Source organism: Mauremys mutica, chromosome 17 (genome assembly GCF_020497125.1).
Source record: "Mauremys mutica isolate MM-2020 ecotype Southern chromosome 17, ASM2049712v1, whole genome shotgun sequence".
Lineage (NCBI taxonomy): Eukaryota > Metazoa > Chordata > Testudines > Geoemydidae > Mauremys > Mauremys mutica.
Window position 1 is genome coordinate 16,449,888 of NC_059088.1, and position 26,910 is coordinate 16,476,797.

The following is a 26,910-nucleotide window of genomic DNA, read 5'->3' on the forward strand; positions in this document are numbered from 1 at the left end:
GTGGTGCACACATCAAGACTTATTATTTTGCACAGAGGCCTAGAGGTCTCTTGCTTTCAACCTCTTCTCCTCCCCATCTCTTCAAACACAGATGCACCCAGCATCCCGTTCTGAATTCTGGGCAATGCAGTCCAACTGGTGATTTCCTGTGCTAAGAAGCATTATAATGAGGACCACCACTAGAGGGCTTTCAAAGCAGGATGTTCTCAGACTATTGCTAAAGCACAGAGTCAGTGGACTAGAATTAGTAAGCAGGAGCAGCAAATGGGAGTTTTGAGAGCTTCCAAGGGGAGCAGTGGGGGCAAAACACCTAACTGGCTTCAAGACTGAATTTGATAAGTTTATGGAGGGGATTGTATGATGGGTCTGCCTACAATGGGGATCAATATGAAAATGGAAAGGTGGATAAGGAACTGGTTAAAGGGGAGACTACAACGGGTTGTACTGAAAGGTGAACTGTCAGGCTGGAAGGAGGTTACTAGTGGAGTTCCTCAGGGATCAGTTTTGGGGCCAATCTTATTTAACCTTTTTATTACTGACCTTGGCACAAAAAGCGGGAATGTGCTAATAAAGTTTGCGGATGACACAAAGCTGGGAGGTATTGGTAACACAGAGAAGGACCGGGATATCCTACAGGAAGATCTGGATGACCTTGTAAACTGGAGTAATAGTAATAGGAGGAAATTTAATAGTGAAAAGTGCAAGGTCATGCATTTAGGGATTAATGACAAGAATTTTAGTTATAAACTGGGGACACATCAGTTGGAAGTAACAGAGGAGAAGGACCTTGGAGTATTGGTTGATCACAGGATGACTATGAGCCGCCAATGTGATGTGAAAAAAGCTAATGAAGTTTTAGGATGCATCAGGATATCTTTCCAGCAAAGATAAGGAGGTATTAGTACCATTATACAAGGCACTGGTGAGACCTCATCTGGAATACTGTGTGCAGTTCTGGTCTCCCATGTTTAAGAAGGATGAATTCAAACTGGAACAGGTTCAGAGACGTGCTGCTAGGATGATCCGAGGAATGGAAAACCTGTCTTATGAAAGGAGACTCAAAGAGCTTGGCTTGTTTAGCCTAACCAAAAGAAGGCTGAGGGGGGATATGATTGCTCTTTATAAATATATCAGAGGGATTAATATCAGGGAGGGAGAGGAATTATTTAAGCTTAGTACCAATGTGGACACAAGAACAAATGGATATAAAGTGGACACTAGGAAGTTTAGACTTGAAATTAGATGAAGGTTTCTAACCATTAGAGAAGTGAAGTTCTGGAACAGCCTTCCAAGGGGAGTAGTGGGGGCAAAAGACATATCTGGCTTTAAGACTAAGCTTGATAAGTTTATGGAGGGGATGGTATGATGGGGTAGCCTAATTTTGGCAATTAATTTGGCAATTGATCTTTGATTATCAGCAGGTAAGTATGCCCAGTGGTCTGTGATGGGATGTTAGATGAGATGGGATCTGAGTTACTACAGAGAATTCTTTCCTGGGTGCTGGCTGGTGAGTCTTGCCCACAGGCTCAGGGTTTAACTGATCGTCATATTTGAGGTCGGGAAGGAATTTTCCTTCAGGGCAGATTGACAGAGGCCCTGGAGGTTTTTCGCCTTCCTCTGCAGCATGCTGGAGGATTCTCTGCAGCTTGAGGTCTTCAAACCACAATTTGAGGACTTCAATAACTCAGACATAGGTTAGGGGTTTGTTATAGAAGTGGATGGGTGAGACTGTGTGGCCTGCATTGTGCAGGAGGTCAGACTAGATGATCATAATGGTCCCTTCTGACCTTAAAGTCTATGAGCCTATAATGGCATGTAGCCGATCTGGGACTGCTAGTGTAACTCACACACCACCTGGGTGTGGTGTTCTATCCCATCTAGTGGCAGAGAGAGAGAGAGACAGACAGACAGACACTGCTCTACAACCTTAGCTAACAGCCAGTTGGCTTTTAGCTCATGCTATAGAGCAGGGCTGGACAAACATTTTGGCCTGAGGGCCACATCGGGGAATAGAAATTGTATGGTGGGCCATGAATGCTAACAATTAGAGTTGGGGTGTGGGAGGGAGTGAAGGCTCTGGTTGGGGGTGCAGGCTCTGGGGTAGGCTGGGGATGAGGAGTTTGGGGTGTAGGAGGGTGCTCTGGAGTGGGACTAAGGGGTTCAGAGGGCAGGAGGGAGATCAGGGGTGCAGGTTCCGGCTGAGGATGCAGGCTCTGGGGTGGGGCTGGGGATGAGGAGTTTGGGGTTCAGTTTGGCGAGCAGGAGGGGGATCAGGGCAGGGGGTTGGGGCATGGGGAAAGGCTTGGAGTGCAGGCTCTGAGCGGTGCTTACCTCAAGCAGCTCCCAGAAGCAGGGGCATGTCCCTTCTCTGGCTCCTACGCGTGGAGCAGCCCCCGATCCTGCTAGAGCACCAGAGTGGGGCCATGCGGCTGCTTCCAGGAGCCATGTGGTGAGGCCCCCAACCTGGCCCCCCAGCTGGAGCACCGGAGCGGGCCCGAGCCGTGTGGTGGAGTGCCCATGCTGGAGCGCCGGAGCCCGCTTCTCAGCGGGAGCTCACAGTCTGGCTTAAAATGGCTTGTGGGCTGGATGTGGCCTGCAGGCTGTAGTTTGCCCGCCCCTGCTGTCGAGGCTCATGCACTAAGCTCTAGATGTCCCCAGGTTAATCTCACCCACCAACAACCAGATCTATCAGCATTACAAGTGAGGGCTCATCCAAGATTTCAACTGGGAAGTCTCTGAAGCTCAGGACTCACTTCCTCAGCTAGGGGAAATATATAACCCACTCACCTCCAGGGTGGGGTGTTCTGTTCCATCTAGTGGTACTGAGACCACTTAGAGAGAGAGAATGAATTTGCTCTACAGCCTTAGCTAACAACCAGTTGATTTTTAGCTCATGCTGTAGAGGCTCAAGCACTAAGCTCCAGAGGTCCCTGGTTCGATCCTGCCCACCGACCACTGGGGTCTGTTGGTGTTACACTAGCAGCAAATATCTCCAATAGAGAAAGGTAGGAGAGACATCCTAGAGGCCAAATTTGGGCTTCTATGAAAGAGATTTAAATTCGTGACTTCCATAATAGCATTCTCTGATATGTTTCCAGTTCCACATGCAGGGACAGTTAGACAGGCAGAACTGCAGGGTCTCAATTCTTGGCTGAGACAGTGTAGGGAGGAGGGATTTTGGTTTATTGGGAACGAGGGAGCCTAATCAGGAAGGATGGGCACTGTTTAAACCAAAATGGAACCAGATTGCTGGCATGCGAAATTAAAAAGATCAGAGGAGTTTTTAAACTAAGGGGTGGGGGAAAGCCGATGGGTACTGAAGAGCGCACAGTTTGGACAGAGACATCCCTTAGGAGAGGAACTATTAACAGGGATTCTCTATATCCTAATAAAGAGGAGAGGATAGATGTTGGTAAAGGACAGGCAGGAACTGAAGAGAGAGAGTCAAACAAAAGAGTTCTATTCAATTACATCACATACTGGCAGGCAACTAAACATTGACAAATTTTACAAGTGCTTATATACAAATGCCAGAAGTCTAAATAGTAAGATGAGTGATTTTGTCTGTGGTATTAAATGAGGATGTTGATATAATAAGCATCACAGAAACATGATGGAATGATGATACTCAAGAGGATGCAGTTTTACTAGGGTACAAAATATATAGGCAGGGCAGAGTAGGTCAAGCTGGTGGGGGAGTGGCACTATATGTGAAAGAAAGCACAGAGTCAAATAGAGTAAAAATCTTAAATAAATCAGACAGTATCACAGAATCTCTATGGAGAGAAATTCCATGCTTGAATAATAGGAGTAAGAATACACTACCAACCACCTGGCGACGGTGAAATACTCAGGGAGATTAGAGAAGCTACAAAAACAGAAAAACAAATAAAAATGGGGGATTTCAACTCTCCCCATATTGACTGGGTACATATCACCTCAGGACAGGAAGTAGAAATAAAATGTCTAGACACCATTAATGACCACTCCACAAGGGGAGAGGCAATTCTTGATTTAGTCCTAAGTGGTGCATAGGATCTGATCCAAAAGGTAACTGTACCTGAACTGCTTGTTAATAGCAACAGTAACTAAATTAAATTAACATCCTTCTGGGGGGTAAAATACCTAAGAAACCCACCACGCTAGCATTTAACTTCAAAAAGAGGAACAATATAAAAATGAGGAGGTTAGTTAAAATGAAATTAAAAGGAACCATCACAGTAGTGAAATGCCTGCAAGCTTCATGAAAACTTTTTAAAAATGCCATTATAGAGGCAAAAACTATATTTATACCCCTAATAAAAAAACAGTAAGAGGACCAAAAATGCCACGATGGCTATACAGCAGAGTGAAAGAGGTAGTTAGAGATAAAAAGAGATCCTTTAAAAATTGGAAGTTGAATCCTACTGAGGAAAATAGAAAAGAGCATAGACTCTGGCAAGTCAAGTGTAAAAGTATAATTAGGCCAAAAAAGAATTTGAAGAACAGCTAGCACACGACAAAAACTAGCAGCAAAAAATGTTTAAGTACATCAGAAGCATGAAGCCTGCCAAACAATCAGTGAACGATTAAGGTGCTAAAGGAGCACTCAAGGAAGACCAGGCTATTGTAGAAAAGCTAAATGAATTATTTACATCAGTCTTCACTGCAGAGGGTTGGTGAGATTCCCACACATGAGCCATTCTTTTTAGGTGACAAATCTGAGGAACTCTCCAAGATTGAGGTGTCACTAGAGAAGGTGTAACGTTGACAGACCCTGGTTATCGGTGGGTGGGATTGAACCTAGGATCTCTGGAGATAAAGACACGAGCCTCTACTGCATGAGCTAAAAGCCATCCGGCTCTTAGCTCAGGCTGTAGAGTGGACTCATTAATCTCTAAGTAGTCTCAGTGCCAGTAGATGGGACATAACGCCACACACAGGAGGTGTGTGGGTTACAGAGGCTTTGGAACAAATTGATAAATCAAAGAATAATAAGTCACCAGGACCAGATGGTATCATCTAAGAGTTCTGAAAGAACTTAAATATGAAACTGCAGAACTACTAACTGTTGTATGTAACCTATAGCTTAAATCAGCCTCTGTACAAGATTACTGGCAGATAGCCAATGTGATGCCAATTTTTTTAAAAGGCTCCAAAGACAGCCCTGGCAATTACAGCTTGGTAAGCCTAGCTTCAGTACTGGGAAAATTGGTTGAAACGATAGTAAAGAACAGAATTATCAGCTACATCGATGAACATTGTATGTTGGGGAAGAGTGACACAGCTTTTTACAAAGGAAATCATGCCTCATCAATCTATTAAAATTCTTTGAGGGGGTCAACAAACATGTGGACAAGGCTAATCCAGTGGATATAGTGTACTTGGACATTCAGAAAGTCTTTGACAAGTTCTCTCATGAAAAGCTCTTAAGCAAAGTCAGCAGTCATGCGATAAGAGGGAAAGTTCTCTCATGGATCAGTAACTGGTTAAAAGATAGAAAACAAAGGGTAGGAAAAAACAGTTTTTATAGTGGAGAGAGGTGAATAGCGGGGTTCCCTAAGGCTCTGTATTGTGCTGTTCAACATTAGCTAAATTAGCTGTTACCACTCAAGAAAGAGATCCTGGAGTCATTGGAAATAATTCTCTGAAAACATCTAGTCAATGTGCAGCAGCAGACAAAAAATCTAACAGAAGGTTAGGAGCCATTAGGAAAGGGATAGATAGTAAGACCAAAAATAACATAATGCCACTATATAAAGCCCTGGTATGCCCACACCTTGCATACTGTGTGCAGTTCTGGTCATCCCATTCCAAAAATGGTATATGAGAATTGGTAAAAGTACAGAGAAGGGTGATATGATAGAGGTCTATAAAATCATGAATGGAAGGAGAAGGTGAAAGAGGAAGTGTTATTGACCCCTTTATAAAATACACAAAACAGAAGCGACCCAATGAAATGAATAGGCAGTGGGTTTAAGACAGACATAAGGAAGTACTTTTTCACACAATGCACAGTCAACCTGTGGAACTTGTTGCCAGGGGATGTTGTGAAGGCCAAAAGTATAACAGGGTTCAATAAAGAACTCAATAAGTTCATGGAGGATAGGTCCCTCAATGCCTACTGGCCAAGATGGTCAGGGAACGCAACCCTGTGCTCTGGGTGTCCCTAAACCTCTGACTGCCAGAAGCTGGGATTGAAGGACAGGGGATGGATCACTCAGTAAATTGCCCTGTTCTGTTTACTCCCTCTGAAGCATCTGGCACTGGCTACTGTCAAAAGAGAGGATACTGGGCTAGAGGGACCATTCATCTAACCCAGCATGGCTGTTCTTATGTCTAGTCATATCTGTGATGAATTTCTATGAGTTTTTAGCCAATTTGTGATATCATGTGGAAAGAGACAAGGCAAAATCTATGGCTCTGGGTGAGCTTTGCTTGAAGTTTTGGGTTCATTGCTAGTTCCACCTGCTTCATCACAAAACTCAGGAGGAATAACTGACATGAAAAGGCTGAACTTCACGCAGAGATAGTTTATATGGAAAGACATACAAATGTCTGTGATATTGTTGAATACTCACTCCATAGCATGAATATCCAGGCCCAGAGGTGCAGGATGATATTTGCGAACCCCATGGCTAAAAACAGAACAAAAATACATCTGAAATTAATTTAAGAACACAGCTACATTTTGTGTACCTTTGTAAAATGTGAACAGAAGCTTCCAGGCCTGTGCATTGTATACAAAGAGTGCAGCATAGTGACTCTCTGAGTGAGTAAATCTTTCACCGGCTCGTTCATAACTATAACATTCTAATAATTGAAATTGGTTGGAAAAAACCCATGAAATACATAAACATTTGGAATTTAAAAATAATTTTAACCAGCAGCAATAGTGTAGGTTAGTGGTATAGAGGAGAGACCTCAATATTGAGGTACAAACAGATATTCATAAAATTCTTATAACTGTTTTATTAGGTCATTACAAACTTGTTTGCACCTTTACTGAATATTAAGATACATCTACAAGTACTTTAGCGTCAAGGTGCTTATAACAATCCCATACTATGATTAGGGGGCTCCACCCCTTCCGCCTCCTTTCCCCCTGGGGCCCTGCATCCCTGATCCTCCTCTTCCTCCAGGGCTCCACCCCCTGCTCTTCCTTTCCCCCCAGGGCCCTGCAGCCCTGCAAATCCTCTTCCCATGAGGCCCTGCCCCCTTGGCCAGTCTGAAAGCTGGAGCCCAGTGACTATCTTCCCCCACCGTCCCCCTACATGGAGCTGGGCAAGCCACTGGCCCGAGCCCCTCTTCCCTCCCCACCATGGAGCTGGCCCGAGCCCCTCTTCCCCACCATAGAGCAGGTCTGAGCCCCTCTTTCCCCCTGCCCCATGGAGCTGGCCCGAGTCCCTCTCCCCCACCATGCAGAGCTGGCCTGAGCCCTTCTTCCCTCCCCCATGCAGAGCTGGCCCAAGCCCCCCTCTACCCCCACGCGGGACTGACCAAGGCCCACCTGCTCACCCCAGCCCCGGACCCCCAACCCCGCTAACCCCACCAGCACCCTTTTGGCAAAACTGGGCATTTGTCCCATTTGCTCTTGCCAGCTGATGATCAATTGGCAAGAGCAAATGGGACAAATGCCCAGTTTTGCCAAAAAAAAGTCAGGACATCTGGGGAAGGGCTTGAAAAGGGGACTGTCCCAGCCAAAACCGGATGCATAGTCACTCTAGGCTGTAGTAAGAGCCACCCAGGGAGCCCAGCAGCTGTGGGGAGCCCTGGACCCACCATCTGCCTTGGGTGGGGGACGGGTGCCCAGGAGTAGCCCCCAGCCCATGTCCCTGCCCACCAGAGTGTGCCTCCAAGGGAAAATGGAGGGTCCAGGACTCTCCAGAGTGGCCCAGCTTCTGGCCAGGGCAGGGTGTGGGGCTTTGGGGGGGGAGGGTAAGGGAGGGCAAGGGGTGAGACCTCATGGTGTGGGGTTGGGGGGCCCAAATGTTCTTTGTGCCCAGGGCCCCAATACATTTTAATCCACCTCTGGGTACACCACAGGTTGTGATAGGCATGTGTAGGATCCACGAAAATTGAAAAGTGTGTTGTGTGGGGTATTGATCATTAGAGGCCTGCACGGATACAAAAATGAGGATCCACATCCGATTTCCATCCACCAGACTCAATCCACAATCTGACCGCGATCTGCTAGCCGTCTTTTACCTGTATCCGCAAGGTCACCTGCAACAGCAAACCGTCTCAGGAGGGAAGGGAGCGAGTGGGGGGTCTTGCAGGGAAGAGGCAGCGCAAGGGTAGGGATTAGGGGTAAGGGGCACTGCAGGGGCAGAGACTCAAGGAGAAGGGGCGGCGCAGAGGGGGAACTTGAGGGAAGGGGCGTTGCATCACATGCTGCTCCCAGGGGCTCGCAAGTGACGGCGCACAGCAATAATAATAATAATATACGCAGCAGCAGTCCCCGTGGCTGGGGGTGAGCCCTACTGCCCAGGAGCCGGTGGGCCAGACCCAGGACTGGGAATGCGGCCAGTGCTGCTGGCCGGGCCATGGTGGGGATGCTGGTGCTGCCTGAGGGCCCGAGCTGCTGGACAGGAAGCGGTGCGGCAAGCGGGTGCTGAACAGCCCCAACTCCGACCTACCGCCCAGCCCCAGCCACTGGCTGCTGCTGCTGCTGGCCCCGAGCGTACTGCGCCCCCCGGGCTGCTTGAGCTGGATGCCATGGGCCAGGCACTGCTGGTGAGTAGAGCCCTGCATGGTGGTATATGCATCTGATCCACTATCCACAAAAATGGTCCATGGCTCTCCACATCCACTGCAGACTACGTGGCTCTGGGAAGAAGGATATATGAGTTTGAGGTGCAAGTTGTGTTCTCGTCCATCCTCCCTGTTGAAGGAAAAGGCCCAGGTAGGGACCGTCAAATTGTGCAGGTGAATGCATGGTTACGCAGGTGGTGTCAGAGAGAGGGCTTTGGATTCTTCAACCATGGGATGTTGTTCCAGGAGAAGGATTGCTAGGAAGAGAAGGCATCCACGTAACAAAGAGAGGGAAGAGCATCTTCGGAGGCAGGCTGGCTAACCTAGTGAGGAGGGCTTAAAACTAGGTTCACCGGGGGATGGTGACCTAAACCCAGAGGTAAGAGGGGGAGTGGGATACCAGGAGGAAACACAAGGAGGAGGGTACAAGACGGGAAGCCTCCTGATTCATACGAAGAAAGTAGAGCAATCAGCTAGTTATCTCTTAGGTGCATGTACATGAACGCAAGAAGCCTGGGAAACAAGCAGGAAGAATTGGAAGTCCTGGCACAATCAAAGAACTATGATGTGATTGGAATAACAGAAACTTGGTGGGGCAGTTCACATCACTGGAGCACTGTAATGGATGGGTATAAACTGTTCAGGAAGGACAGTATGGGAGTAAATGTGGAGGAGTTGCACTGTATAGAAGAGAGCAGTATGATTGCTCAGAGCTCCAGTTTGAAACTGGAGAAAAGCCTGTTGAGAGTCTTTGGGTTAAGTTTAGAGGCAAGAGCAACAAGGGTGATGTCATGGTGGGCGTGTGCTATAGACCACTGGATAAGAAGGATGTGGTAGCCGAGGCTTTCTTTGGACAACTAACTGATGTTTCCAGATCACAGGCCCTGGTACTAATGGGGGACTTCAATCACCTTGACATCTGCAGGGAGAGCAATACAGCAGTGCACAAACAATCCAAGAAGGTTTTGGAAAGTGTTGGGGACAACTACCTGGTACAAGTGCTGGAGCAACTGACTAGGGACCATGCTCCTCTTGACCTGCTACTTACAAACTTGGAAGAATTGGTACAGGAAGTAGAAGTAAGTGACAATCTAGGCAGCAGTGACCATGAGATGGTTGAGTTCAGGATCCTCACAAAAGGAAGAAAGGAGAGTAGCAAAATATGGACCCTGGACTTCAGAAAAGCAGACTTAGACTCCCTTAGGGAACTGATGGGCAGGATCCCCTGGGAAGCTAATATGAGGGGGAAAGGAGTCCAGGAGAGCTGGCTGTATTTTAAAGAAGCCTTATTGAGGGAACAGGAACAAACCATCCCAAAGTGCAGAAAGAATAGCAAATATGGCAGGCGACCAGCTTGGCTCAACAGTGAAATCTTCGGTGAGCTTAAACTCAAAAAGGAAGCTTACAAGAAGTGGAAATTTGGACAGATGACTAGGGTGGAGTATAAAAATATGGCTAGAACATGCAGGGGTGTAATCAGGAAGGCCAAGGCACAATTCCACTTGCAGCTAGCAAGGGAAATGAAGGATAAGACGATGAGATAACTGGATCTGTGGATGAGGGGAAAGTAGTGGACATGTTATTCCTTGACTTTAGCAAAGTTTTTTATATGGTCTCCCACAGTATTCTTGCCAGCAAGTTAAAGAAGAATGGGCTGGATGAATGGACTATAAGGTGGGTAGAAAGCTGGCTAGATCATCGGGCTCAACGGGTAGTGATCAATGGTTCCATGTCTAGTTGGCAGTTGGTATCAAGCAGAGTGCCCCAAGGGTCGGTTATGGTGCCAGTTTTGTTCAATATCTTCATTAATGATCTGAAGGATGGCATGGACTGCACCCTCAGCAAGTTTGAAGATGACACTAAATTGAGAGGCGTGGTAGATACGCTGGAGGGTAGGGATAGGATACAGAGGGACCTAGACAAATTACAGAGGATTGGGCCAAAAGAAATCTGACGAGGTTCAACAAGGACAAGTGCAGAGTCCTGCACTTAGGACGGAAGAATCCCATGCACTGCTACAGACTAGGGACCAAATGGCTAGGCAGCAGTTCTGCAGAATAGGACCTAGGGGTTACGGTGGATGAGAAGTTGGATATGAGTCAACAGTGTGCCCTTGTTGCCAAGAAGGCTAACAGCATTTTGGGCTGTATAAGTAGGGGCATTGCCAGAAGATTGAGATGTGATCATTCCTCTCTATTCTGCATTGGTGAGGCCTCATCTGGAGTACTGTGTCCAGTTTTGGGCCCCACACTACAAGAAGGATGTGGAAAATTGGAGAGTCCAGCGGAGGGCAACAAAAATGATTAGAGGTCTGGAGCACATGATTTATGAGGAGAGGCTGAGGGAACTGGAATTATTTAGTCAGCAGAAGAGAAGAAGCGGGGGCGGCGGGATTTGATAGCTGCTTTCAACTACCTGAAAGGGGGTTCCAAAGAGGATGGATCTAGACTGTTCTCAGTGGTAGCAGATGACAGAACAAGGAGTAATGGTCTCAAGTTGCAGTGAGGGAGGTTTAGGTTGGATATTAGGAAATACTATTTCACTAGGATGGTGGTGAAGCACTGGAATGGGTTACCTAGGGAGGTGGTGGAATCTCCTTCCTTAGAGTTTTTAAGGTCAGGCTTGATAAAGCCCTGGCTGGGCTGATTTAGTTGGGGATTGGTCCTGCTTTGAGCAGGAGGTTGGGCTAGATGACCTCCTGAGGTCCCTTCCAACCCTGATATTCTATGATTCTATGTAACAAGAAGGGTTCTTCTTCGAGTGCTTGCTCATATCGATTCCAATAGGTGTGCGCGCGCCGCGTGCACGTTCGTCGGAAGATTTTTACCCTAGCAACACTCGGTGGGTCGGCTGGGCGCCCCCTGGAATGGCGCTGCTATGGCTGCGGATATATACCCCTGCCGACCCATCCGCCCCTCAGTTCCTTCTTACCGTCCGTGTCGGTCGTTGAAACAGTGGAGCGCAGCTTAGCTGACCTCCACTTCCCTAGCTACTCGTCGTTCTCTCGTTAATTCTTGTATATATAGATCAGATTTATATAGTTGTAGTGAACTTTATTCGTTTGTAGTATAGTTAGTGTATATAGTTCAGAGGGGTTCGGGGATTATCCCCTTCCCCGCACCCGGTTCACCTAGTTTCAAACCGTGCTCGGCCTGACACAAGCCGATGCCAACAAGAGATTCCCCACGACTCCTGTCTTAAGTGCCTCGGGGAATCTCACCTAACAGATAAGTGCCGTGTTTGTAAGGCCTTTAAGCCGAGAACAAAAAAGGAGCAGGACTTTCATCTCAAGCAGCTCCTGATGGAGGCAGCTCTTACTCCTCCGCCCTCGGCACCGAGCGCTGGACAGTCTTCAAGAGGCGCTCCCTCGGCACCGGATCGCGCCGGTACCGCCAAGGCCGCTCGGCACCAATCCCTCTCCCCGAGGGTGAAGAAGCACAAGACTCCTGCTGCGTCTGATACCTGCCATGGCACCGACAATATCAGCACCGTCGATTCCGGCCACGCAAGAGCCGTCGAGTCCGGTGCCTGAAAGCTCCCCGGTGGGAGCCATGGTTGAGCTCACTATTCCCTCCATGCCGGAGACATTTTCCACGGCGAGGGAGTTGATTGCAATGACAGCGTCTGCGCTGCCTCAACCCCCAGCACTGCCGGTGCGGGTTATATAGTCGATCGGCAAGCCTGCCTTGATCAGACCACCCTCCGTCGGCACCGCAGAGTGGCACTGTTCACGATCGCGGTCCCACAGATGTTCTCGGTCCCGTCGCCAATCCAGGTCCCGACGCTGCTCGCAGTCCCGGCACCGTTCTCCATTTCGGTACCGGTCGTACTCGCGGCACTGGTCAGCGTCCCATTCGTCGGCTCGGTACACTCGGCACTGCTCCAGCTCCAGGCACCGTGACTCCCGTAGCCACTCCTGACGTCGAGCCTCGAGATCTTGGTCGACCTCCCGGCACCACTCCGGTCGCAGGTCCCGTTCTCGCTCCTGGTACCAGTATGCCTCCCGGTACTGATCCCCGGTGCCGCGTCGAGCGACGTCAGCTAGAGAGGGAGACTCTGCCCAGGGCTTTTCAGCTCCTCCATGGCCATCCAGACATGCATCAGTGTCGTCCCGTGCGGGCAGTTCATACGCGCAGGACTGTGATTCGGATGTGCCCACCAGAGTCTTCCAGGAGCCCCAGGCCCAGGATCCTGGCCCCCATCAGTGGTCATTCTGGACAACTTGGGTTACCACCAGGCCAAAGGCGTACCTGTGATCCCATCTCGCTCTGTTCCGTCAGAGCACTGGGTGCCAGAGGCGACAGTTAGCCGTCCCCCTCCGACCGGTACGGAGCAAGCCCCGGTTCAGCCACCGGACTCCTAGATCCCACCAGAACAGGAGGTCGTCCAGGAGCGCGAGCCCACACAGGACCTTTCTTCTTCCTCCTCCCCAGATGAGGCGGTGGCAGGAACGTACTCCTCGGGCCCTCCTCCAATCGACTTGAGGGCCCATCAGGACCTCCTGAGACGGGTGGCACTCAATATGAACCTCCAAGTGGAGGAAGTCTCGGAGATAGAGGATCCGGTCGTAGACATTCTGTCGGCTGACGCCCCCACTAGAGTGGCCCTACCATTAATTCGGACGATCCAGGCCAATGTGGATACCATCTGGCAGTCTCCAGCCACTATCCCACCCGCGGGCAGGGGAGTCGAACGCAAGTACATGGTACCCTCCAGGGGGTTCGAGTACCTATATGTACATCTTCCCCCCTGCTCCCTGGTCGTCCAGTCCGTCAATGAGAGGGAACGCCATGGCCAGCAGGCACCAGCCCCTAAATCGAAGGAGGCTAGGCGAATGGACTTACTGGACTGTAAGGTGTACTCGGCAGGGGCCCTGCAACTCCATGTAGGAAACCAGCAAGCCCTGCTTAGCCGCTACAATTGCAACACCTGGGCGGCGGTGGGCAAATTTATGGAGTCGGTTCCTCAGGACTCCCATCAAGAGTTTGCTGCCCTCCTGGAAGAAGGGAAGAAAGTGGCGAGAACTTCCCTCCAGGCCTCGTTGGATGCAGCTGACTCCGCTGCCAGGACTCTGGCCTCGGGTGTTGCCATGAGGCGCATTTCATGGCTCCAGGTGTCGAGCCTTCCCCCGGAGCTGCAGCATACTATACAGGACTTGCCCTTTGATGGCAATGGTCTGTTCTCCGAAAAAACTGACCCTAGGCTGCAAAGCCTAAAGGACAGCAGGATCACTATGCGCTCTCTCGGCATGCACACACCGGTGACTCAGCGCCGACCTTTCTGTCCCCAGCCTCACCGCCCTTACCCTGCGCCTAGACAAAGACAGGACTTTGCCAGCAGGCGTGGCCGAGGCGGTCGTAGGCGTCAGTCAGGACCCCAAGGGGGCCAAAATCAGGGTCCTTCTAAACTACCAATGGGGCCAAAGCCTAACTTTTGAAAGCACGCCCGAGGACAGCGTACCAGTTATTACCCAGGATCCGTTCCCTCCCTTTTACAACCGCCTCTCCTTTTTCCTCCCTGCGTGGTCCCATCTAACATCAGATCATTGGGTCCTACGCACAGTGGAACTTGGGTACCGCCTACAGTTTATTTCGTCCCCCACCTCCCACCCTCCATCCTTGTCCCTCTTTAGGGACCCCTCTCACGAGCAATTCCTCTTGCAAGAGGTGCGGACGCTCCTCACCATCGGAGCTATAGAGGAGGTACCAAAGGACGAAAGGGGCAAGTGGTTCTACTCCCACTATTTCCTAATCCCCAAGGCGAAGGGAGGTCTCAGACCTATCCTAGACCTGCGGGAACTCAACAAGTTCATGATAAAGCTGAAGTTCCGCATGGTATCCATGGGGACCGTCATCCCATCCTTGGATCCCGGAGACTGGTATGCCGCCCTCGATATGAAGGGCGCGTATTTTCACGTCGCCATTTATCCTCCACACAGAAGGTACCTCCGGTTTGTGGCCAACCGTCATCATTTCCAGTTTATGGTCCTTCCGTTTAGCCTCTCTAGAGCCCCAAGAGCATTCAAAGTGCATGGCTGTAGTCGCCGCCTCCCTCCGCCGCCGTCGGATACACGTTTTTCCATATCTAGACGATTGGCTCATTCGAGGGACCTCCAAGGCCCAAGTTACCAGTCATGTGGTCATCATCAAGGACCTATTCCTGCATCTAGGCCTGATGATCAATATAGAGAAATCCACTCTGATTCCCACACAGAGAATAGAATTCATTGAGGCCACCCTGGACTCCAATCTCGCCAGAGCCTGCTTACCTCAGCCTCGGTTTCAGGTGATGGTAACAATTATACAAGGTCTATGGACCTTCCCGACAACTTTGGCTCGCACTTGCCTAGGTCTCCTGGGTCACATGGCTGTCTGCACGTTCGTAACCAAACATGCCAGGCTTCGCCTCCGTCCACTCCAATCGTGGCTCACCTCGGTGTACCACCCGGGCAGAGAGAGCATAGACATGATCGTCTCGATCCCCCCGAGCATCCTAGGCTCCCTCGACGGGTGGTCGACGCCCTCCCTGGTGTGTGCAGGGATGCTGTTCCATCCACCTCACCCCTCGGTGTCCCTCACGACAGACGCCTCATCTCTCGGCTGGGGTGCTCACCTTGGTCAGTTTTGCATTCAGGGCCTTTGGTCAGCTCAAGAGCTGGCCTTGCACATCAATGTCCGAGAGCTGAGAGCAGTCTGCCTTGTGTGCCAGGTGTTTCAGCAGCACCTACAAGGCTGTTGTGTCTCAGTGTTCACAGACAACACAACGGCCATGTATTACATAAACAAGCAGGGAGAAGCACGGTCCTCCCCTCTTTGCAGGAAGCTATCCAGCTCTGGGACTTCTGCATGGTCCAATTGATAGACCTGGTACCGTCCTTTCTCCCAGGGGTCCAGAACACTCTGGCAGATCGCCTCAGCAGATCCTTCCTGTCTCACGAGTGGTCGATTCGTCTGGACATTATCCATTCCGTTTTCTGGAAGTGGGGCTTTCCCCGCATAGAACTCTTCGCTTCTCACGAGAACAGGAAGTGCCAGACGTTCTGCTCATTCCAAGGCCTCTCCCCGGGCTCAATCTTGGATGCTTTTCTGATGCTGTGGATGAGCCATCTGCTGTACGCTTTTCCACCGTCCCCGCTGGTTCACAGGGTCCTGCTAAAACTCCGCAGGGACAGAGCGCACCTGATCATGATCACTCCAGCATGGCCCAGGCAGCACTGGTACACCATGTTGCTAGACCTGTCGATAGCCAACCCGATTCCCCTGCCTCTTTGCCCAGACCTCATAACACAGGATCACAGCAGACTTCACCACCCAGACCTGCAATCCCTGCACCTCACAGCATGGCTGCTGCGTGGCTAAACCGATCCGAGTTACGTTGCTCTGCCTCGGTACTACAGGTTCTCCTAGGTGGCAGGAAACCTTCCACTCGGTTAACATATCTGGCCAAGTGGAAGCGTTTCTCCTGCTGGTGCGAAACGCACAATGTTACTGCCACCGAGGTCCCGATCCATTCCATCTTGGACGACCTCTGGTCTCTCAAACAGCAGGGCCTGGCGGTGTCATCATTGAGGGTACACTTGGCAGCCATCTCTACCTTTCACCCAGGGGAGAGTGGCCGCTCCGTATTCTCGCATCCTATGGTTTCTAGGTTCCTCAAGGGCTTGGAGCGCTTATACCCCCAAGTTCGCCGCCCCTTCCCAAACCTGGGTCTTCAACCTGGTTCTAACCAGACTTATGACTGCCCCATTCGAGCCACTGGCAACCTGCTCGCTGCTATACCTGTCCTGGAAGACAGTTTTCCTTGTAGCCATTGCATCGGCCAGACGAGTCTCCGAGCTTCAGGCTCTCACAGTGGACCCACCGTATACTGTGTTTCACAAGGACAAGGTGCAGTTGTGACCACATCCGGCCTTTCTCCCTAAGGTGGTGTCGGCCTTTCATATCAACCAGGATATCGTCCTTCCGGTCGTCTTTCCGAAGCCACACTTATCGCGAAGGGAGCAACAATTGCCCTCCCTAGACGTACGTAGGGCGCTCGCATTTTATATCGAGTGGACAAAGCCCTTTCGTAATGCCCCAACTCTTCATCGTACTGGCAGACCGAACGAAGGGCCTACCTGTCTCCTCCCAGAGGATTTCATCTTGGGTGACGTCGTGCATCCGCACCTCCTGTGACTTGGCCCATGTTCCATCGAGCCACCTCACTGCACAGTCCACCAGGGCTCAGGCTTCTTCTGCTACCTTGCTGGCTCATGTACCCTTCCAGGAGATATGTCGTGCAGCTACCTGGTCCTCGGTCCACACCTTTGCCTCACATTATGCACTGATCCAACAGTCCAGAGATGATGCAGCCTTTGGCTCAGCAGTTTTGCATTCTGCAACATCTCACTCCGACCCCACCGCCTACGTAAGGCTTGGAAATCACCTATTGGAATCGATATGAGCAAGCACTCAAAGAAGAAAAGACAGTTACTCACCTTTGTAACTGTTCTTCGAGATGTGTTGCTCATATCCATTCCAAACCCGCCTTCTTCCCCACTGTCGGAGTAGCCGGCAAGAAGGAACTGAGGGTTGGATGGGTCGGCAGGGGTATATATTTGGCGCCATAGCGGCGCCACTCCAGGGGGCGCCCAGCCGACCCACCGAGTGTTGCTAGGGTAAAAATCTTCCGACGAACGTGCATGCGGTGCGAGCACACCTATTGGAATGGATATGAGCAACACATCTCGAAGAACAACAGTTACAAAGGTGAGTAAACGTCTTTTTCTACAGGTATGTTAGAATCATAGAATCTCAGGGTTGGAAGGGACCTCACGAGGTCATCTAGTCCAACTCCCTGCTCAAACCAAGACCAAACCCAACTAAATCATCCCAGCCAGGGCTTTGTCAAGCGTAACCTTAAAAACCTCTAAGGAAGGAGATTCCACCACCTCCCTAGGTAACTCATTCCAGTTCTTCACCACCCTACTAGTGAAAAAGTTTTTCCTAATGTCCAAACTAAACCTCCCCCTCTGCAACTTGAGACCATTACTCCTTGTTCTGTCATCTTCTACCACTCAGAACAGTCTAGATCCATCCTCTTTGGAACCCCCTTTCAGGTAGTTGAAAGCAGCTATCAAATCCCCCCTCATTCTTCTCTTCTGCAGACTAAACAATCCCAGTTCCCTCAGCCTCTCCTCATAAGTCATGTGCTCCAGCCCCCTAATCATTTTTGTTGCCCTCCGCTGGACTCTTTCCAATTTATCCACATCCTTCTTGTAGTGTGGGGCCCAAAACTGGACACAGTACTCCAAATGAGGCCTCACCAGTGCTGAATAGAGGGGAATGATCACATCCCTCGATCTGCTGGAAATGCCCCTACTTATACAACCCAAAATGCCATTAGCCTTCTTGGCAACAAGGGCACACTGTTGACTCATATTCAGCTTTTTGTCCACTGTAACCCCTAGGTCCTTTTCTGCAGAACTGCTGCCAAGCCATTTGGTCCCTAGTCTGTAGCAGTGCATGGGATTCTTCCATCCTAAGTGCAGGACTCTGCACTTGTCCTTGTTGAACCTCATCATATTTCTTTTGGCCCAATCCTCTAATTTGTCTAAGTCCCTCTGTATCCTATCCCTACCCTCCAGTGTATCAACCACTCCTCCCAGTTTAGTGTCATCTGCAAACTTGCTAAGGGTGCAGTCCACACCATCCTCCAGATCGATAATGAAGATATTGAACAAAACCGGCCCCAGCACCGATCCTTGGGGCACTCCACTTGATACCGGCTGCCAACTAGACATGGAACCATTGATCACTACCCGTTGATCCTGACCATCTAGCCAGTTTTCTATCCACCTTACCCTCCATTCATCCAGCCCAGACTTCTTTAACTTGCTGGCAAGAATACTGTGGGAGACTATCAAAAGCTTTGCTAAAGTCCAGAAATAGCACATCCACTGCTTTCCCCTCATCCACAGAGCCGGTTATCTCATCATAGAAGGCAATTAGGTTAGTCAGGCATGACTTGCCCTTGGTGAATCCATGCTGACTGTTCCTGATCACTTTCCCCTCCTTTAAGTGGTTGAGAATAGCAACAAGAAGGTGGTCATGGAAAGTGTCAGTCCCTTACTGAATGGGGGAGGCAACCTAGTGAAAGAGGTTGTGGAAAAAGCTAATGTACTCAATGCTTTTTTTGCCTCGGTCTTCACAAACAAGGTCAGTTCCCAGACTGCTGCACTGGGCATAACAATATGGGGAGGAGGTGAGCAGCCCTCAGTGGTGAAAAAACAGATTAAGGACCATTTAGAAAAGCTGGACATGCACAAGTCCATGGGTCCAGATCTAATGCATCCAAGGATGCTGAGGGAGTTGGCTAATGTGAATGCAGAGCCATTGGCCATTATCTTTGAAAATTCATAGGTCCCGGACTACTGAAAAAGGTAAATATAGTGCCCATATTTTAAAAAGGGAAAAAAGAGAACCTAGGGAACTACATACCGATCAGCTTCACTTCAGTCCCTGGCAAAATTATGGAACAGGTCCTCAAGGAATTCATTTTGAAGCACTTGGAGGAGAGGAAGATGATCAGGAACAGTCAACATGGATTCACCAAGGGCAAGTCATGCCTGACCAACCTAATTGCCTTCTATGATGAGATAACTGCTTCTGTTGATATGGGGAAAGTGATGGATGTTATATATCTTGACTTTAGCAAAGCTTTTGATATGGTCTCCCACAGTACTCTTGCCAGCAAGTTAAAAACATAGGGATTGGAAGAATGGACTATAAGGTGGATAGAAAGCTGGCTAGATTGTCGGGCTCAACGGGTAGTGATCAATGGCTCGATGGCTAGTTGGCAGCCAGTATCAAGCGGAGTGCCCAAAGGGTTGGTCCTGGGTCCGGTTTTGTTCAACATTTTTATCAATGATCTGGAAGATGGGATGAATTGCACCCTCAACAAGTTCACAGATGACACTAAGTTTGGGGGAAAGGTAGATATGCCAGAGGGTAGGGATAGTTCCAGAGTGACCTAGACAAATTAGAGGATTGGACCAAAAGAAATCTGATGAGGTTCAAGAAGGACAAGTGCAGAGTCCTGCACTTTGGATGGAAGAATCCCATGCACCGCTACAGACTGGGGACCGACTGGCTAAGCAGCAGTTGTGCAGAAAAGGACCTGGGGATTACAGTGGATGAAAAGTTAGATATGAATCATCAGTGTGCCCTTGTTGCCAGTAAGGCCAATGGCATATTGGGTTGTATAAGTAGGGGCATTGCCAGCAGATTGAGGGACGTGAGCATTTCCTTCTATTCTGCATTGGTGAGGCCTCATCTGGAGTACTGTGTCCAGTTTTGGGCTCCACACTACAAGAAGGATGTGGAAAATTGGAGAGTCCAGCGGAGGGCAGCAAACATGATTAGAGGTCTGGAGCACATGATTTACGAGGAGAGGCTGAGGGAACTGGGATTATTTAGTCTGCAGAAGAGAAGAATGGGGGGCTGGGGGGTTTGATAGCTGCTTTCAACCACCTGAAAGGGGGTTCCAAAGAGGATGGAGCTCGGCTGTTCTCAATGGTGGCAGATGATAGAACAACAATGATCTCAAGTTGCAGTGGGAGAGGTCTATTAGGAAACATTATTTCACTAGGAGGGTGGTTACCTAGGGAGGTGGTGGAATCTCCTTCCTTAGAGGTTTTTAAGGCCTGGCTTGACAAAGCCCTGGCTGGGATGATTTAGTTGGTGTTGGTCCTGCTTTGAGCAAGGGGGTGGAGTGGATGACTTAGTCTTCTATGATATCCATGGATTTTCAGGGATCTATTGATCATTATAGTAGTGGAGATAGGTCTGCAGGTTTTGCATCTGTTATTCTGGCAGGGTTTGGTGCCACGTTGAGTTGGCGTGTCCCAGGGGTGGCCCTAGACTAGCTGCCAGCAACTGGCGCCCTAGGTGAACCATGCAATCGGCGCCCCCCAAACCCCAAGGGCAGGTCTAGGCTGAGGTTTCTGGTAAACTGGGAAACATTTTGCCCCTTTTTTCCTTTTAATGTTTAAGCGTTTTTTTTTCTTTTTAAACAGAGGCTTAATTATTCAGTTTGTCCATCCGTCCGTCTGTCCAACCAATGTTTCTGAGATCAGATAAAATAGAGACACAAAATTTTCAGAATAGATTTGTACATGACAGATAGATGATATATCAGTCCGATTTCAAATAAAAATGCATTAAAAATGTTAATTATAATTTTTATTATTACAAATCCAAAATCATCCATTACGGTATCCTGCTTTAACTGACATTACCACCACATCCAATATAGAAAGAAATAAGAAAACTCTTCAATGAACTTTAACCTGTATTTACAAAACATGACTTTTCTTGCTTTAAGTTTTGAAAGTTCACTCACTAGTTTTTTTAGATCCAGTTTTCCAGCTATTTCATGCTCTATTGACATTGTGGAAAGTCCAACAAGTCTCTCTTGCACCATTGTTGAATGCAGATATGTTTTTATCAATTTTAACTTTGAGAAGCTACGTTCCCCACTAGCTATGGAAACTGGCAAAGTTAAAAGAATGTGTAGAGCTATAAAAATGTTTGGAAACTGTCTGTGAGTTTATTTTCACAAACAAACTTCAGTACTTCTTGAGGAGTGGAATGTTTCTTAAGTCATCTTGAAAAAGCCTGAAACTCACTACACAAATCTGTAGCATGGATGTCTTTTGAATTTTCATGAGTCAATGTCGACTCCAGTTTCATACAAATTCTCTTATCTGTTTTGCTGTTTTCTTTTGCTAGCTGTGGATATCATATAGAAAGCTAAATATTGACTCTAGTTGCTGCATCTGTTGAAATCTTTCATCAACGGAGTGAATAGCAGTATCAATTCACTTTGAACCTTCGTTTTGGGTTCTGAATGGGTGTGTTTCATCCTTCATACGAAAACTGCTGTTTCTTTTGCCAAATGTGAACTGGCTCTGGTTCAAGTTCTGTTGGAAAGTCTATTTCTTCAGCGAACTTGAGAGAATCTACCAGTGTTCTTTCAAACTCTTTATCACTCCTGAATTCCTCCAGAATATTTTTAGTTTGCTGCAGTTTTTGACTAGCAGAATGTATGTTCAAGTTCTTTTCCTGAAGCTGCTTACTAGTGATGTTAATCTCAAAAAAGATATTATACCACAAAATGAGTGAAGTCACAATTTTGAACTTGGAAAGGCCATTTGCAAGAGCTTCTGCATCTGAACATGCCGTATTGCCAGATGATCCAGTACCATCAGAAATTTCAATTAGGGCATCATAAATGTTTCCAAGTTCATAGCAAAGAGGCTTCAAAGCATCAGTGCGACTCTCCCATCTTCTCTGATTAAGTGGTTTCACAGTTAGAGAATTCACATGGTGAGTCAGAATCTCCCAACGGCATGTTGAGCTTGAGAAAAACACATAAACGCGTTGCACCAGGTCAAAGAAACTGCTTGCCTCCAAACAGCATCTAGCAGCATCATTGACAACCAAATTCAGTGAATGCGCACTCCAAGGAATGAAAAAGGCCCTAGAATTGATTTCCATCATTCTTCTTTGCACACCATTGTCTTTACCCTTCATATTATTCCCATTATCATAGCCTTGGCCACTTAAGTTTTCAACAGATAATGACATTGTTTCAAGCTCTTGTAGAATAGTTTCAGTCATAAATGCTCCAGTCGTCTCCTTCAGTGGTACAAAACCCAAAAAATGTTCCTTTATGAGCACTTCGACATTATCTTCATCTGCAGACTTTTCCTTATCCACAAAACAAATGATCATCATCATTTGTTCAACATGATTCACATCTGGTGTACAGTCCAGTATTATTGAAAAGTATTTTGCAGAATGGGCAGTGTCTACAATTTTCTTTTTAATGTCATTTGCTAGGATTTGAATCAGTTCATTCTGCATATTTTTTCTAAGTAATGAACCTGTGTTTCATGATTAGTTATTTTCTGTAGATGCTCCTTCATGACTGGATCAAACAAAGCTAGGTATTCAAAATTTTTAAAAAGTTTCCATTACCTGGAGTGTATAATATTTCATTTCTACTGTGGCCGAATTTTGCTCACCGAGAACTCTGACTAAAGCAATCAGATGCGCTAATATTTGTTGCCAATATTCTTCTTTTTCTTTGATCACACGTCACTTTTCTTGATGGATAGTTTTTCCTTTTTTCAACTGTAATTCAAGTTCTTTCCAATTTTGAAAACATTCCAAATGTTCTGTATTTCTTTCACGTGAAGAGAGAATTGAAGAGATGTTTTCCAGTCCTTCAAACCATTTTCAGTAAGTGATGTACCAACTGCTTGATTTCTAAACAACTTGTAGCAAAAGCAAAATACAGAGTCCTTCGACACTGAATATTGTAACCAGTTTCGATACATTTCTTCCCCATTAATGAGTTTCCTCTTGTAATGCTGAGCAGAGAATTTTCTTTTATTTCCATCCTCAGGGAAGGGAAATTCTTGAACTTGTTTGGGTCCATGTTCCACGAGAATTTGCCGCACACTGTCATCACATCTGGGCCATGAAGCAGGGTCCCCATACTGTTACTTGTTTGTAACTTCCTCATCCTTTCTTCCTGTTACTTCATTTACTTCAATTTCTGCATGTCTCTCTGAAGGTGAATAAATTTTCTCCACTTCCATATCAGTCTGATGCTGTGAGCTGCCTTCATCTAGAAGTAAGTTTCCATCATCTTGTGTTCCCAAACTGATTTTTTGCGGATGTGAGCTACCCTCATCTTGAAGTAACATACCTTTATCTAGATGTTCCAAACTGCTTCCATGCAGATGTGAGGTAACCTCCTCTCCAAGTAAAATTCCTTCATCTGGATGCTGTGAACTGCTTCCATCTTTATTTGGATTAAAGAGAAGATATTTCAGGAAGGATCCCTACTGTTTTGCTTGGTCCTTTTCCTTCTCAGCCTTTTGTTTACAATACTCAGCTCCTGAGGGTTTTCTTTTTCCTCTTTCTGACATGGGGCATTTTAATATTGTTATGTACTGTGCTCCCAACTGCAAGCATTATAGCGTTAAGGATGGCTGACACACCCCATGGTTGGCGATTTAAACCACATTGCAGCCATCCCAACACGTCTTTTCACTGCTTAAAGGTTCAGTGATTGGTAACATACAGTCACTTACCTATTAAAACAGTTAGTTACAGCGTTTACACGGAAACAAAATCATCTTTTTCTATGTTATAACCCGACACCGGTTGTTTGAAAAGTACCTGCTTAGAGTATGATGTCATCACTTTCATAGTCTATTAAGCGTTAATGCTGTTACTTTTCTTTTATGGACCTTATTTATTACACGTGAACCAGTTTAAAAGTTCATAATTATGCAGCCTGATAATAACGCTAAGGTTTAATAATGCTTAAAGATACTCACATTTTGGATTTATAACGCTGAAAGACATTATTCTTTATTCTTTGGCACCAGAATTTTCCACAGTATTCTCTCGATTCTTAACTATCTACCCGTGACTTGTGTTAAAATGACCATTTGACTTGTATCAACTCATAATATTTCCGCTCTACATGAATTTCCAGCTATGCAACCTTGATGTACATTAGGTGTCACTAGCATTGCAGCTTTTGCTGCTGGCGGATGTGTTTTATTGTGGCTGAGTTATTGCTTATCAAAATTGCGGAGTGGGTCATCTTGACCCTACGTCGCAAATTGGGGGAAAACCCGCCAAAATATTATTTATTTTTGCAGTAAATAAAAGATTTGGCATATTAATAAATTCTCAGAAATGTAGAGAAATTAATTATAATTCATATTCCCTCTGTAGTCACACAGGAATTGAAATAATGACATCTTTGTTATTTTATTTGGGTTTTTTTAATCTTTTTCATTTTTTTTCCATTTTGTTTTCTTTTTAATTTGATTTTTTTCCTTGAATTGGCCACCCGGTTTAACTTGGCACCCTAGGTGACCGCCTAGTTCTCCTATATGGACTGGCCACCCTTGGCGTGTGCAGCTCCGTGGGAAGTTTGCTTCTGATGATGAGCTTGACAAGGCTGGGAAGTTGTCTGAAGGCCAGAAGAGGCCGTTCAAGAAAAAATTCTCCAAACTGAGCTCTCAGACCTTGTCCTCAAAGCAAACCTACACAAAGTCTTCAAAAAAATGAGCCTGGGAATTTAAATCCATAACTGAGCTAGGCACTCAGCAGAGACACTGGTTTTATGGCTCATTACAATAATTTGTAACTTACTAACCCTCCTTTGTCCAATGCCTGCCAGGTGGTAATTGTCTACTTGATTTCAAGTGGTTTCTTGCAACATGTGTTAACTCCTTACGCTTACCAGTCTCTCCCTCCTTGTATTTAGCTTGGATACTCTGGTTACCTTTCCTGTGAAGCTTGTTCCTTCCAGGAACAGAAGCTGGTCCAATAAAAGATGTCACCTCACCCACCTTGCCTCTGTCTAGCTGAGTGTCAGCCAATGCATCTAGGAAAACTTGGGGAAATGCTGGGAGACCCTTAGCTTTCAGCAAAACTATAAAATAATGCCTGGATCTGTTGGCAGCTCCCATTTATTCCCCCTTCCAGTATAACAAGGGGACACCCTTGAAATCAAAAAGCAACAGACTGACAAGTGATACAAATAAATACATTTTTTTCATGTTTATTGAGAGGAAGGATGCTCCAGTGCTTAGGGTATTAGCCTGGGTTTTAATAGACTCATGTACCTGCCCTGCCACAGTCTTCCTCTATGACCTGGGGCAAGTCACTTAGGATATGTCCACACAGCAGCTGACAGATGTACACATGCTAGCTCTGCTAAAATAGCAGCGTGGCCACGGTGGCCACTGGAACGGGCTAGCTGCCAGAGTACTGACCCAGGGAGTTGGGCAGGATTGGACATGGGCAGCTAGGCCACCACCACAACGCTACTTTTAGCATACTGAGCACAGTGAGGGCGGGTGTGTCACCCCAAGCTGGGAATCACACCGCCCAGCTGCTTAATCTCTCTGGCTTGCAGTTTGGTGTCTGTAAAATGGGGCTAATACCAGTTTCCCACCTCCCAGGTGTGTCGTGAGAATAACTACATTGTGAGGTGCTCCAATACTGTAGTAACAGGGGCTACATACATACCTAAGACAGAAAGATCACAAAGGGAAAGTATTGAGTAGTACTGGATAGCAACAAGATCTTCCACAGTCAGACTAGTTAGGATCAAAATTAAATAAAGGATATCAGCACCTTATTGGTCAGAGCATTGGGGAGCTACTCTCTAACTGGGGCTAGGATGAAATTTCCCCCACAGGCCAGTTATGGCATACACCTCTACCCCGATATAACGCCACCCCATATGACATGAATTAGGATATAACACGGTAAAGCAGAGCTCAGGGCGGGGGGGGCTGTGCACTCTGGTGAATCAAAGCAAGTTCAATATAATTCAGTTTCACCTATAACGTGGTAAGATTTTTTGGCTCCCGAGGACAGCGTTATATCGGGGTAGAGGTGCATTTGTTCATTGGGGCAGAAGATGGACCATGATTCTGATCCAGTGCAGCAATTCCTACATTCCTCTGGCCTTTAAATAAGCAGCAGCTATTGAAACATAGAGAACAGCCCAAAATCTCTTACCTTCAGCCCCCCTCAGTGCTGCTGCCTTATCTCTGAGAAGCAGCAAGAGAGAGATATGTCCGCTGCATCTCCCTCTCTCTGTCTTTCACTGTCTCTACCTCTTCTCTTTATACAGCAAGCAACTGGCAAGCCCCAGTTCCACAGAACTCACTGGCAAAACTCCCACTGACCAAAGTTTGAGCTCCTAACATCCAAGATCCAAACAATGTGACAGGTAGAATCAATATCTCAAAACTCCGCAGTGTTATCACTGGTATCAACTCTTATCTCGAAGGTTGTGGGAAAGGTCCTATTGGGCAACATCCATTCGTCAGTGTGCGGGTGGAGGACAGTGCTGGGACTGCAAACTCCCATTCTGGTACCACTTGCAGGGTATGGGGCTCTGAAGTGGCTGGGAGCAGCAATCAGTCTCCGCACAGACAGCTTATAGGAAGATGTGGGGAACTGGGCCTCACTGCTTTAGGTAACAGCCTGTTTTTTCTCTCTCTGATATCGCCTCTGCTTCATTCTGAATTCTAAGAGAGAAAGGTGTGATATGTTGCAACCTTCCACCAAGAGAATTTGTGCTTTTATC

General features: G+C 47.4%; 1 protein-coding gene across 1 annotated transcript in view; it reads right to left on the reverse strand.

Moving 5' to 3' along the window:
* The window catches only part of LOC123351482 (IgGFc-binding protein-like), a 30,017-nt gene extending 3,665 nt beyond the window's left edge, over positions 1-26,352 (reverse strand). The window contains exons 1-2 of the mRNA XM_044990868.1: positions 26,337-26,352; positions 6,561-6,617 (exon numbers count right to left, since the gene is read on the reverse strand). Coding sequence (XP_044846803.1) covers positions 6,561-6,615 — 55 coding nt within the window. The 5' untranslated portion in view covers positions 6,616-6,617; positions 26,337-26,352. The remainder of the gene's footprint in view (positions 1-6,560; positions 6,618-26,336) is intronic.
* Between the last annotated feature and the right edge of the window lie 558 nt (positions 26,353-26,910).